This window comes from Mirounga leonina, unplaced genomic scaffold, assembly GCF_011800145.1.
Source record: "Mirounga leonina isolate KUSES-001 unplaced genomic scaffold, KU_Mleo_1.0 Mir_151, whole genome shotgun sequence".
Classification (NCBI taxonomy): domain Eukaryota; kingdom Metazoa; phylum Chordata; class Mammalia; order Carnivora; family Phocidae; genus Mirounga; species Mirounga leonina.
This window is the reverse complement of record NW_023270377.1, coordinates 70,541,145-70,555,220: the sequence shown is the minus strand read 5'-3', so window position 1 is coordinate 70,555,220 and position 14,076 is coordinate 70,541,145. Positions and strand designations below refer to the sequence as shown.

At 39.4% G+C, this 14,076-nt stretch overlaps 1 protein-coding gene across 5 annotated transcripts in view; it reads right to left on the bottom strand.

Moving 5' to 3' along the window:
- Positions 1-9,483, bottom strand: part of WDSUB1 (WD repeat, sterile alpha motif and U-box domain containing 1) — a 54,470-nt gene extending 44,987 nt beyond the window's left edge. The window contains exons 1-5 of one of the 5 annotated variants that reach the window (XM_035007962.1): positions 9,299-9,483; positions 6,588-7,009; positions 4,743-4,927; positions 2,547-2,639; positions 1,809-1,860 (exon numbers count right to left, since the gene is read on the bottom strand). In XM_035007962.1, coding sequence (XP_034863853.1) covers positions 1,809-1,860; positions 2,547-2,639; positions 4,743-4,927; positions 6,588-6,985 — 728 coding nt within the window. In that variant the 5' untranslated portion in view covers positions 6,986-7,009; positions 9,299-9,483. Of the gene's footprint in view, positions 1-1,808; positions 1,861-2,546; positions 2,640-4,742; positions 4,928-6,587; positions 8,733-8,762; positions 8,899-9,298 lie in introns of those variants that run through there. The other 4 variants (XM_035007961.1, XM_035007963.1, XM_035007965.1 and 1 more) reach the window with 4 other exon arrangements.
- Between the last annotated feature and the right edge of the window lie 4,593 nt (positions 9,484-14,076).

Here is a 14,076-nt window from a genome sequence, read left to right as displayed (position 1 = left end):
GTTTTACTTTTGAACAACTATTAAAGACATATTTAGAACATCCAATATATGACTATATTCATGGATTCTCATAAGAATTTTACTTTGGCAAGAGTAAAAGACAGGATAGACCAGCGTTCGCTGGTATGTCATTGAACACATTAAAAGAGTGACTAAATATAACCTAATAGGCAATAAATTAACTGAATTTCCACAAAGAGAAATATTTATTTCCTGATAATGGGCCCTTCTCTATACACTGGTATAATGACAAAGATTTTCTCTTTGCTCAAACTCTAGCCAGGCTCTTTTGAGCCCTCTTCTCACTAAGGCCCTGACCTTGGCCTATAAAGACTTACACTAACATAGTTTCTGACAGCTCAAGGCTGCATGCCTAGGATAACCCTAGTCCCCTTCAAGTACCTGCCTGAGAAAACTCAAGGCTGCCAATAGAATTTACTGTTCGTTCCACCAACACATGATGATAGAGAGGACCCCTGTCTCCCACTCTGTTGGGGGGGTAGGAGCCTAATCTCCCTAAGTGCCAATTAGCAAACCCAGATGAGTTTCACAGGACCCCCATCCTTCCTGTCACTGACCTCCCTCCTTATTCCCTCATTCTGCCTTCAAAATGCCCAGTCACCTCTGTATAAACTGAAGCTGAGGAAAGTTCACATTGGACTCTACTCCCTACTGCAATAGTACACTACTGGGTAAAATCTATCCTTGTATTTTAGTGTCCAGCTTTGTTCATCTTGACAATAATTGTCAAGAACAAAATGCAGTTTGTAATTTAACTGAAGCTTATCAGGTGACAATAAAGTAAGAATATTTTTAGGCATTTGAAGATGGCCAATTGACCATATAATTTCAGAGTTCCCATTAAAATGACATCAAAAGAATTAATAAAGATATAAAAGCACATCAATGAAGAGAATGGAAAGAGAGGCATCAGCAATCCAGAAACTGAAGCCAGTTTGGGGAAGGCAGAAAGCACATTAACTGAGGAGGTAGCATAGAGGAGTAACAGCCCAGGGCACAAAGGGAGGGGCGACGGCCAAGAAGAAAGTTAATCTGCCCTAGAATACCCCAAAAGACTTAGGACTATCACCAGCTAGGGAAAAGGAAAATCAGAATAACACAGATATCAACCTGAAGACAAAGAAGTGAGCAAAAAAGTCTGTTGATGAAACACTCGGGGTCCACCTCCAATCCCTCCCTCATCCCACCCACACATAGCATGTTGCACAAAAGCCAGATGCTTCTCTACAGGCAAAACATTTCTAGGGAAAATAACAGCTTTCTGGGGAGCTCCCTGGCAGCTCCAGGGCAATTCTCTAAGCCCCTAAACCTCTCCAGTAGGGGCCAACAATCCACTTCCTTATCCTAAAGGAAAGCCAGCAACAACAAACCACTATATGAACAGAGCTTCTAAATATCTTATTGCCTAATTCTTTTTTTTTTTTTTTTTTTAAAGATTTTATTTATTTATTTGAGAGAGAGAGAATGAGAGACAGAGAGCATGAGAGGGAGGAGGGTCAGAGGGAGAAGCAGACTCCCCGCCGAGCAGGGAGCCCGATGTGGGACTCGATCCCAGGACTCCAGGATCATGACCTGAGCCGAAGGCAGTCGCTTAACCAACTGAGCCACCAGGCGCCCCCTTGTTATTGCCTAATTCTTAAATGTCAGTGGAATAAATATAAGGATCACCAGACATCTGAAGCAGGTAACCATATGAAAGAGAAAGATCAGAGTAAACAAAAAAGACTCAAGAGCAAACAAAGATAATCAGGAAACAAGAGGGAACAACAAAACAAAAAGCCTCTAACCGATATCCTGAGTTTTGAGATGATCTTGCATTCATAAAACAAAAGGAGGACACTGAAAAAAAGAAACCGTGAAAAAGATGAACTTACAGAAATTGAAAATATGATGGAATAAAAAATACAAAAGGTTAAAAGATAAAGTTAAGGAATGTTTCTATTAAGTATGAAGAAAAATAAAGAGAGAAATGTGGTGGTGGTGGGGCGACATATGGAAAGAAATAAGGAGTTCCAACACTCAATTAATGAGAGTTATTAAAAAGAGAGGAAATGGGGAAGAAATTATTAAAGAAATAACTTAAAGGAATACTGTTTTCCAAAACCGAACAATGTAAGTTTCTTGAGTGAAGGATCACCTGAAGGAATAGTGCATTATACAGAGGAAAGACCTCCCATGCACTGTCAAAACACAGTCACTACAGTGAAAAAAATCTAAAATATGGTGGTAAAACAGTATTTATACAAATGGAAAACCACCAAGAGTTGCAAACAGATAAAGTGCAAAGTGGTTACCCCTGGTCAGCAGGAATGTGGGTGGTGGTGGTGTTGAGGTCATGATCAGCTGTGAGCATCCAATTTTTAAATCATGTATATGTATGTAATTACTCTGATTAAAATTTATTAACACATACTTTTATAATCAGTTAGATATCCAGAGTTCCTTAAGTAAAAGATTAATTAAAACAGAAATTCCATCTGAATTGCAAATAATTTTAGAGAACTACTGGTTGAATACATACATACCTAAGATATGGGTAAAAGAAACCACCCAAATTTTGATCTGGCAGTCCTGACCACATGATGCCAATCGGAAAAAATGAAGACCTTGCTCTCCATCTAAAAATGTAAATTTGTTAAAAATAAATACACAAGAATTGATAAAACATTTAAACCAAAACATTTTCAACTTCACATATTGAGATCTGTTAATTCTATCTATTCATTTAAACCATATTCAAAAGAAGTATTAACTAAACATAAACCACAGAATGAAATGCGGATTAAAGAATTTATTTTAAACAAGGTGCATCAAAGGATTATAACCCTGGCCACTGAAGTTACTACAACAAAATACCTTTTTATTTACCTTCCACTAAGAATATAAACTCAAAGGCTCTATGGGCCGAAATTAACTCATTAAGCCTGGGGCATCCTCCAACCCAATTTTAGAGTCCATAAGGCTAGCACTGATGGGAAAAATTGAGGAGAAAAGTTATGAGTGTTAAATGTTTCATTATTCCCAACTTAACATTTTTTTTTTAAAAGGACATACCCACTTCTTAAAAGCTTAGTCTAATGGCATAAATCAACAGGAAGAGGGCATGGAAGGTCTGCATTCAGGACCCTCCCAGATCTCACCCTATATGTATCCTTTATAATAAAGTTGTAATTGTAAGTATAGCAAAAAAAAAAAAAAAAAAAAAAAAGCTTAGTCTATAATTCACATGGAATAATAATGAGAGATTTTTTTCCCCCCGTTTGATATAATCAAGACAAAGGCTGGAATTATATAAATCCAAAATAACATTAATTCAGTCTCTTTTATTTGGTAGAAATTATACAAGTCAGGGAAAGTAATCAGTAAATTTGGTGTCACAAAAAATCCACTAGTTTTTAATGCTGAGAAAATTTCAGTGTATAATTATATATACACTAGATAAGTTCCTAAATATTTGTGGCTAATGTAAATATTGATATCCTCAAGTCAATTTTACATGAGTTCCACCTAACATCATAGATGCAGTTTCATCAAAGGAAGTTTCGGCACTGATACATACTAAGATACAATTATGTGCCTAAGAGCAGGGGAGGCTCATCTGAAGTGATTTTTTTACCTGAAATCTAAAGGATAACTAACAGTGAACCAGGTGAAGGGTCCACATGTAAAACCCTTGGAAAAATCTTAGAAACATTCAAGGAACGAAAGGAGGCCAGTGTTGCAAGAGAATGTCTGAGGCCAAGTGTGTGTTGAGAGGAGGCAAACAGAATGTGTCTGGTACTTACAGGCTTTGTGTTTTGGATTTGCTATTTTATACCTTACCTTAATCTTATTTTAATCAGCCACTGATGGGTTTGAAATAGGGGAGTGCCAAAACCATCCTGCCCACCTTCTGGACCTGAGCTGTCCAATAAGGTAGTCACTAGCCACCTGTGGCTACTGGACACTTGAAATGTGGCTAGAACAAATTTAAACGTGACATAATATACACACCAGATTTCAGAAACCTAGTACCAAAAAAATAGTAAAATATCTTAAGTGTTACTATCAATTATTGAAATATTTTATATATGAATAAAATAAATTAATTTTACCTACGACTAAAAAGTCTTGTATCTACAATGTAGCTCACGTTATATTGCTAATAGGACAAGCACGGTGGTGTAACAGGACTTGAGGCAGCGAAAGCAGAACTTTCACCCTTACAGAGGATGAAATAGAAGAGAGCTTCCCAATTTACTGCTATCTACTTAAAACCAAGAGTCTGTCTATACTCAGGAGTTTGTATTTCTGACTGTGTTGTCAAACATCTTAGTTTACAAATTTAGCTTTTGGAAGATTAAATCAGTAAACGGAAATTTTAGCTTCTGTTTCCAATTTTTTAAATTTCACATTTCTCTTTGAAGATCAATATACCGTATTCTAAAATCCACAGCACAACCAATAGGGTTAGGTGCTCTAAGTTACCATATTCAAGGAATCCAGATCTACTATACAAAGTTGAGTCATCCCCAACACATATTAAAGAACATAATTTTCCCTTATATTTCTTCATGATTTCATTTTGGTCAAGATAAAGGACAAGAATGATTCCTTAAAAGGAATGAATTTAAAGGGCTTCTCATTTATTAAAGATGAAATGAAAATGAATAAAAGAATTAAAAGTCATACACAAATTACAAATAGGAATTACTAGAGCTTAAGAGATTAAAATAACTAACCAGAAACTGGCTGTGAAGAAAAATCACAGCAGGTAATTCCAAGATCATGTGCTTTTTCACTATGTAGACACCTCATTTTATCATCCCACACTGTTAAATCTCCACATGAAGAGCCAGTGACAAAGAGGTTTCCAGTTGGAGAAAATGCACAGGCCACCAAGGAGCCGTCCTTAACGCTACCGCATCTGAAATAAAAGCAAAACAAGGGCAGGGAAGGAGCTTCATTTCATTTCAGAGGATCTTTTACTTTATATTACAATTTCTAACAGCAGCTTGCTAGAGTAAAAACAGGAAAAATGGCTATCAGAGAACTAGAACGGGCAATAGATGTCTATAAAAATATCATATGCTATAAACTGAGATATGCTTTTCCAAAAAAGGGGTTTAAACATTATCTTAAGTAATATATTCAAGCCTAAGCTATACAGATCCAAACCAAAGTCCATGTATCTTCATGTTTTTCCGTATGGCAAGTCTGTATGAACACATTAAAATCTACAAAACTTAACAAAAAAAGCTCTGACAACCAAAATATCAACTATAGTCACACATTTTTTAAAAACCTATTTTTATTGGAAAGCATGTTATTGGGGTCAAAAGTGCTTTCAACTTTTGTATTAAAATCACCCAGAAGCATCATCTTCAAATATAAAATATAAATAAAATATAAATATAAATTCTTTATGAAAAGAAAATGCTGTGAACAAGTTAAAATTATCTTGGGAAGATAAGGAAGCAATGTGCTGACAATATTAATTTTAATTTTCTCAATTAGGAAAAATAAACTGGTAAAAGCCTAATAATTAGTGCAGGGTCCCATGCAGGGCTTAAATCTACTGCAGTGTTATCTTTTTACAGCATACATTAGGGAAGTAATGGTAGAGAGGCAGAATTCATCACCTGATAAGTGAAAAAGAAAATTTCCTAGTTGACAGCTATATTTCATTCACATAAAAAAAACTTTAAAGAGATTCCATTCCTTCTGAGCTCTTTAAACGGTTCATTAACGCCACTTAAAACACATCACCTTCTTCAACACACAGACCTAAATCTAATGAGCAACAGTTGTTTACCAGCTGGCATGTGCTCTGAATGGTTCAGGGGCAGGAGAAAGTATATTGGGCTATTTTACTTGGTAACATTTAAAAGTTTGTGGTGTTTAATGTACTTAAGGTCACTGAACTGTACACTTAAAAATGGTTAAAATGGTAAACTTTATGTGATATATATTTCACCATAACATACATAAAAGTACATAGCTTTCATTTTGGCAAGTTGCAACAGGACATTGCCAGTATAAATTAATTGATGTATTTTCATCTAAAAGGAGTTTTTTCAGGTGGTTTTTTAAAAAAATGATAACACAACACCACACTTATCACAAGGTTCTTTCTTCTGGGGTTGATCATTTGCCCAGCAAGAATCCTAGTCAGGAAACAGCTGTGTTTCTCAGGTGAGACTTATCTACCATTACTCTATTACTGCGAACGCTTGAGTCATGAGTGACAAAAATAAAGCCTAAAATTACTGAATCTTATTCAAAAGACTGTTTTCTTCATCTAGCTCTTAAAGTAGAAAACCATAAAAGTCTAACAAGATTAACCCTTATTTTATAAGGGAAGGACTGGAAATTTAAAACTCTCAGGGCCAAGAAAATCTACTACAAAAACCATATTAAACATGTTTTTATGACCTTCAGAAGACAGGTCAAAATGTCTTTTCTTGTGAGATCTGAAAATTATCTGCTCCTTAAAGTCATCAAAGTATTCTGCTTTCTATTTTTATTTATTTTTTTGGCAGACTTGTTAATAGGGTTAGAAACGGAAAGGGTTTAAGTATTCATACCTATATAACTTGTATGTCTGGGCATTCCATAAAACAACCGTTCCATCAGCTGCCCCTGATACCAAACAAGTGGAGTCTGGGGAAAACCGGCACACCCTCACGGGGCTACCAGTGGGCTGTTCCATCACGGCCAAAGTCTCTCCGGTCTGAGTGTTCCATAGGACAGTGGTACCATCTGTTGAACAGGAAGCCAAAACATGTCCTGAAGGGGAGAAACAGCAGCAGTGGACAGCATAGGTGTGAAACTTCAATGGCGAGTGGGGCAGCTCGGCAAAGTCACTTAGGGAGTACAGGCGAATTGTTTTGTCCAAAGAGCAAGTAGCCAAGAGGGAAGAGGAGAACGCACAGCAGTTGACATCATCACCGTGATCGGCTAACGTGTGAATTAGTTTCACCATGTTCTTTATTTGAAGTAAAATGTCCTGCAATTTTTAAATAAAGGTTACTTCATCCTTAGAATCAAGTAAATGTAACTCAGATCCATATAAAGAGTCAAAATCAATTTAAGGATTTGCTCAAAGCTCCTACATTCATATTTTTAAAGGACAAATTATTATACCTGAGATAAGAATAATTTGGAGAGAAAACATCGATAAGACTATAAAGTTTAATGATGATCACAGTCACAACTGACACACCAATAAAGTTCCATTAACTCCTGAAAAAGAACCTTGTCAAATAACTTCACACTGATTTGACACTGAACACCCAAAACATTGGGTATTTATTTCACCTCTGAAGCCTTTCCCTCAACTAATTACTTCTCAAAAATGCCTCATTCCAGATCTGCTAATCTCAACTCAAAAAGATTTTCCACTCTTAACAAACTGTCTCGGCTGCTCCTTCCACAGAACGGAGCCAAGGCTCTACAGCTCTGCCTTTGAGATGCATTAACTGTCCCGTTCACTCATAAAAACTAAGAAATGGTTTCATTCAAAATTTCAGCGGCAGTGCTGAAAGCTCCCATGTCATGGTCGGCCACCTTGTTTGATAAAGAACAAAATGGTATAAAAGATGCGAGGTGAAGAACCAGTTTAATAAATCCAAGGAAACCAAGAGAAGGAAACCAAAGAGAAAGAGTGGCAAAAAAAAATGAACATAGCCAGACTGCACTTAAGAACAAATTTACATTAAAATCCAAACCCTTCATCACAGCTTACAAAATGCTGTATGTTTGATCTGGCTCTTGCCTGCCTACTTCTCAGATCTGAAGTCCCGCCCCTTCCCCTTTCCCTCATTTCCTTCCAGCCTGCCTGGTCAAATGGATTCCGTCTTCGATCTTCACAAAGCTGTTTTCCCAGGCTGAAATTCTCTTCCCTTTGCTTTTGGGATCCTATTTCTCAATCAGATCTCAGCTTCAGTGTCTCCCCTCAGAAAGGGTTTCCTAGTCTAAAGAGCCACCCTCCAGGCTAATATATCACCCTGTTTTAATCCTCAGTGTAGCAATTACCACCATCTGATGTATTTATTTGTCTCCCCACCACTAAAATGTAAATTCCAAAGGAGTGGAGATCCTGTCCATCTTGCTCATTTCTGTATCCATAGTACATAAAACAGTGTCAGACACCTAACATGCTCAAATAAATATTTGATTATTTTTTTCCAAATCCACTTGAGTTCTACCTCTAAATTTCATATATGAACACAATATAAAATGATCAGAAAACTTAAAGCTACCAATACTTAAAAAATCCAGCAGTGGAAAAATAATGCAAAATGAAACAATAATCGGCCCTGAAGGAATAGGTATACTCTTAGATTGTAATTCATAATCCCTTGTTCCAATGTTATTTGCAGAACTCTACAAATAGACGGAGCGTATCTCTTCCAATATTTATTGTATCCCAAAACTTCAGCCTCTTTTTTCCAAACATAAATTTCAATAACGTCTAAATAACACGCAAAAAACAAAAACAACCCACGAAATGTCCTGGTGGATTGTCACCTATATTACCGCACGGAAAACAAGCAAGATCATGAGGTCTTTCTGAAGAACTCCCAAATCCCAACTGTGCAAGTACACTAAGTAATCTTGCAAACAAACTTTGGCTTCCACACCCTTGTGGCACTCAGCTCCCTTTGCAGTTCTAGACCAAACAGCTGGAAGAACAGGGACATAATCACTTAAATGAACAGTCTGTTTTGAAAAGCACTCTCAAGCCTACCACCACCTGCCTCGGGGTGTGGGCATCCGTTCAGCCGTCACTCTGAAGGCTCAATCCCTGGGCCGGTCAACTTGCCGGTGTCGACACACGCATCCCTATCTAATCCAAAGCAAACGGAAATGTGCCCCCAATCTCCCCAAATAAAGCCCCGCGACCTACGCCCCCCACACGCAGGGACCAAAGGTGCACCCCACTCTTAGAGCCGGCCGGGCCTCTGCGAACTGAGCCACCCAGGCGGGCGGGCGGACAGCTGACGGGGAGCCGGGCCTTTCTGGGCGGCGGCACCCGACCGGGCCCAGCTGCGGCATCCACGCAACGCCCGCAGGCCCCGCCCGGCCTCCGGCCTCCGGCCTTCGGTCCCCGGCCCCCGGCCCCCGGCCCCCAGCCCTGGCCGCACCGCCGCGCCCCGCTCCCGTCCAGGTCCTGGCTGACCCCCGTCGCGCGCTTGCAACCAGACTGCGAGAACCACAGGGTTCAGCCACCCCGAGTAGGGAGGCACCCCGAGTAGGGAGGCTCCCCGAGCTGATCCCAGCCGTGATCTCCCACCTGCCGCCGCCGCTGCTCAACCTGCCCACGGATGCGGCCACGTCCACCTCGAAGACCCAGGGCGCGCGGGATCCGCCCTCAGGTGCCCCCGGGCGCGCGGGGGCCACGTGACGCGCAGGTGAGGCGGGCGGGGCTGGCAACCGCTGAAACCCTAAGAGAAAGGAAACAGGCCCCGCCCCCGAACACGCCCCGCGCCAGCGCGCATGCGTGGCCTCGCACACCGCGGCTGCGGGCGTCTCTTAATTTTGGCCCTACATCAGCCTGACTTCAGTTTTGGGAAGAATCTTTATTTGCAGTGTTTTCCCAGCTGGGGAAGCTGAAGTCCCGAGGCTTAGCGAGTGCCTGAAATGTGGTTTTTAAAGGTGGCATTGTTGTTGCCGCTCAGGGTTTTTGAATCTCCTCCCTCTCCGGTATTTCTCCCCTGTATTCTGTTCTCCTCGGACCTCCGTGATTGCTCTTTTCTGTTTAGGCTAGCTCTGTCCTCAGCGGTCCACAACCTGGTGTTTTCTGCCATCATCTTTGTACTAAGGTTTCCCACATCTCAGGGCAGTCTGCTCGCCCCTGAATCCGAGGGCCCTGTTCATTGAACAGAAACCAACTCATAGGTACAGAAAACAGGCAGGTGGTTGCCAGAGGTGGGGGATGGGCAAAATATTGGAAGGGGATTAAAAGATACAACTTGCAGTTATAAAATAGGACTCAGGGAGACAATGTACAGCGCCCAGCAACATGGTTGTGCCTGTCTCTCCACATTCTTGACAGACTAATATTTAATATTCACTAATTTGATGAGCAAATTGGTTATAATATTCTTTAAACTATGTAAAAGAAACTCCTGCCTACACATGCCGGTCGTTCAGCACAGAGACCTCGAGGCCGATATGGTTAGTTTTAGGGAAAGGCAAGTTCAGAGAGGGAAGCCTTCTTGTAGCTGGTCTCTAGTCTAATGAATTTGCAATTTATGAGATGTTAATTAAAATATCTCGCCAATATACTAGAAAAACATTTTAAGAATTTGTAGAGATCTTTGATCACATAAGTGAACTGGCTATCTTATTTTACAGAACAGATTGAGTGTCAAAATTTTTGGAACTTTAACTTAGAATCTTAAAGATTTGTATTTTATGCATTCTTTGTTTTATGTAACTGGTCAATAGTTAATCCTTATCTTTAATTTCCAATTATCTTTAATTTCCAATTATTCTTTTTTTTTTTTTTAAAGATTTTATTTATTTGTCAGAGAGAGAGACCGAGAGCGTAAGCAGGCTCCCTGCCGAGCAAGGAGCCTGATGTGGGACTCATCCCAGGACCCTGGGATCATGACCTGAGCTGAAGGCAGATGCTTAAGGGACTGAGCCACCCAGGAGTCCCACCAATTGTTCTTTGTAATAGTGCTACTTAAGGAATATAGAAAACCATTTTACTTTTTAAGAAGATTTTTATTCATTTGAAAGAGCAAGCGAGTGCGAGAGCACATGAGCCAGGGAGAGGGGCACCAGGAGAGGGAGAAGCAGACTCCCCTCAGAGCAGGAAGCCGGAAGTGGGGCTCCATCCCACGACCCCGGTATCATGACCTGAGCTGAAGGCAGATGCTTAACCAACTGAGCCACCCAGGCACCCCAAGATTCATGGTTTTTTTATTACATAAGAAGGTATGACAGTCACTGATGTCCCTTTGGACAGTTCTCCTCTGGACAATTCTTCTGAAGTCCCCCAGCAGTCTTTCTCTCATGTGCCACTGCCCAGAATTGTATCACATGCCCATTTGTTAAGCAATGACTTTCAAGAGGAATGGAATTGCCATTAATTAAGATTCACTCTCCTGGAGCTAGAAAAGGGCCCAGTTTTCCCTGAACCAACATATACAAGAGCGGACAGAAGGAAATAAGGAGACAAGACAGCTACTACATACAGTTAAAGTATTCCACATGGAAAATATCTATACAATAGAAAGCTATTTAACTTAAGAGAATAGATGTGAAAGTAAGCCACATCTCAATTACGTTATGCCTCAATCTTTAATCCTTAAACAGTATTATTTAGTATATTCACCAGTTATATTTACCAGCTAAATTTACCATACTTGGTTGGGTTTTTTTTTTTTTTTTTTTAAGATTTTATTTATTTGAGAGAGAGAGCACAGGCAGACACTTAGCCAACTGAGCCACCCAGGTGCCCCAGTTGGGTCTTTTTAAATGTTAATATAAAAATAATGCACATTTGTTGCAAAGATATGATATATGGATAAGGAAGATGACAAAGACATCATCTTCCCAGATTCTACCAGAGAGGAAAACACTGTGAACATTTTTATACATCCCTTCAGAATTCTCCCCATACTAAGTGCATTAATTTTAACAGAATTACTATATTCTATAGTGTAACCAGTTTTTTCACTTAATTTACCAACATGAACATAGATCTACATGATAGTTTCTTTTTAAAGATTTATCCATTTATTTGAGAGAAAGGGAGAGTGTATACACACATGCGAGGGCAAGTGGGAGGAGGGGGAGAGGGAGAGAAGCAGACTTCCCCCTGAGCATGGAGCCCCAGCAGGGCTGGATCTCATGACCCCGACATCATGACCTGAACTAAAACCAAGAGTTGGACACTTAACCCAGTAAGCCACCGAGGCACCCTCCCATGATAGTTTTTGGTGGTTGAACAGAATGTTTTTAAAAAGTCACTCCTATATTAAGAAGAATTGAGATTTGCTATAATGAAAAGATTCAGAAAATTACCAATGCTGAAAGCAGTATTTTAAAAGGAGTTGTAAACATATTTTGAGAAATGGAGGAATCATTAGAATAAGTAGATAGCCTCTCAAAGCATTATACTGTCTCCATACAAACCTGTGTTGTGTAAATGCCTCACTACCCTTTGGTGATCTAATGAACTCACTGAGCTTTCCTTTCACTTCAGAACCCAAGATATATTCTCAATTGGCTCTAAGCCTTAGGCCTCTATCATTCACTACTGAATTCTCCCTCAAGATTCACCATATTCTTTGATATCCACCCCCCTGATTATTAGGGCTGTTTTTTTATTAAAGGAGATGGTAAGGAGTCTGTTCAGGGAGAATAAGAATACCCTTAGAAATCGAGCTTGATACTTTAACATATTTTAGTTAAAAATTAATTTTTTTTTAAGTTCAAGAATGGGGGCACCTGCGTGGCTCAGTCAGTTAAGAGGCTGTCCCTTGATTTCATCTCAGGTCATGATCTCAGGGTCCTGGGATTGAGCCTCACATCAGGCTCCTTGCTCAGCAAGGAATCTGCTTAAGGATTCTCTCTCCCTCTGCCCTTTCCCCCTGCTCGCTTGAGCACACACACTCTCTCTCTCTAATAAATCTTAAAAAAAAAAAAGTTCAAGAATGAACTACATACAACTTACACCTCACAACACTTTTAGTCATCCAATGACAACAACTCAAATGATTTTCACATGTATAGTCAAGGTAGAGAAACTATAAACAGATCTCAGATATTAATTTTGCTACTACCTCTCCCTTGATTTATTTTTTTAAAAAGATTTATCTATTTATTGGAGATAGAGTGGGGGAGGCAGAGGGATAGGGAGAGAGAATCTCAAGCAGACTCCCAGCTGAGTGCAGAGCCCTACTCAGGGCTCAATCTCACGACCGTAAGATCATGACCTGAGCTGAAATCAAGAGTCGGCCACTTAACCGACTGAGCCACCCAGGTGCTCCTGCCTTCCCCCTTGATTAAATGCCAAGGTGCAAAATTCTCTTCCAGTGAAGGTCCAGAGGATCCAAGTTAGCTTTTCCTCTAACCCTGTAGTTAGCTAACTCCTTACCCACCACACTTCCAAGCACTACTTTTGCTATAGTAACTCATAAAATCTACGCAAGTCCCAGCAATACCTAAGAATTCTCAATATTTTCTATTCACCTGCATATACCTGAGCTTTTTCTTTAGCAATATCAGCTTTCCCAATGAACTACAGCAAAGGCAAATGTTTCATCTCCTGAATATCACGGGCTGAAAGTAAAATTTGGTGCCGTTCTTACAGTCCCTAGAAAGCAGATAGGGTTAGAAATGATACTTACATAAAAAAACAAAAAATAAAAAACAAAAAACAAAACTGCAAACATGCACATTGAAGCTGCTAATATGAGTAAATTGCTTGATACTTTTCAAAACATGGTATTCAAATTCAAAATCTGTAATAAATTGTTAGTGAAAAATAATACAAGCAAATATTGAACACTCATTGGGAGGTAGGGAAAAAGAATCCTCTTTCACTGCTGGTAGGTGTGTAGACTGGTGCAATCATCTGGAGAGCATTATGGTAATAGCATGGAACGTGTGCACATACCTAACCTGTGTACATCCTAGAGAAACTCTTATCACACACAGTCTGTTTTCTATTGCTGTGTAACAAATTACTCAAAACGGAGTGACTTAAAACAATACTTATTATCTCATAGTTTCTGTGACTTGATAATTCAGTAACATATAGAAAGCAGTTCCATTACTATATACTAATAATGAGCTATCAAACAAAAATGAAAAAAAATAATCCCATTTACAATTGCATCAAAAAGAATAAAATGCCTAGGAATAAATTTGACAAAGGTGAAAGACCTGGAAACCAAATACTATAAGTACTGATGAAAGACACAGGTAAGTGCAAAGATATTCCATGATCATGGATTGGAAGAATTAATATTGTTAAAATGTCCATAGTATCCAAAGCAATCTACAGATTCAATCCTTGTCAAAATACCAATGGCATTTTTCACAGAAATAGAA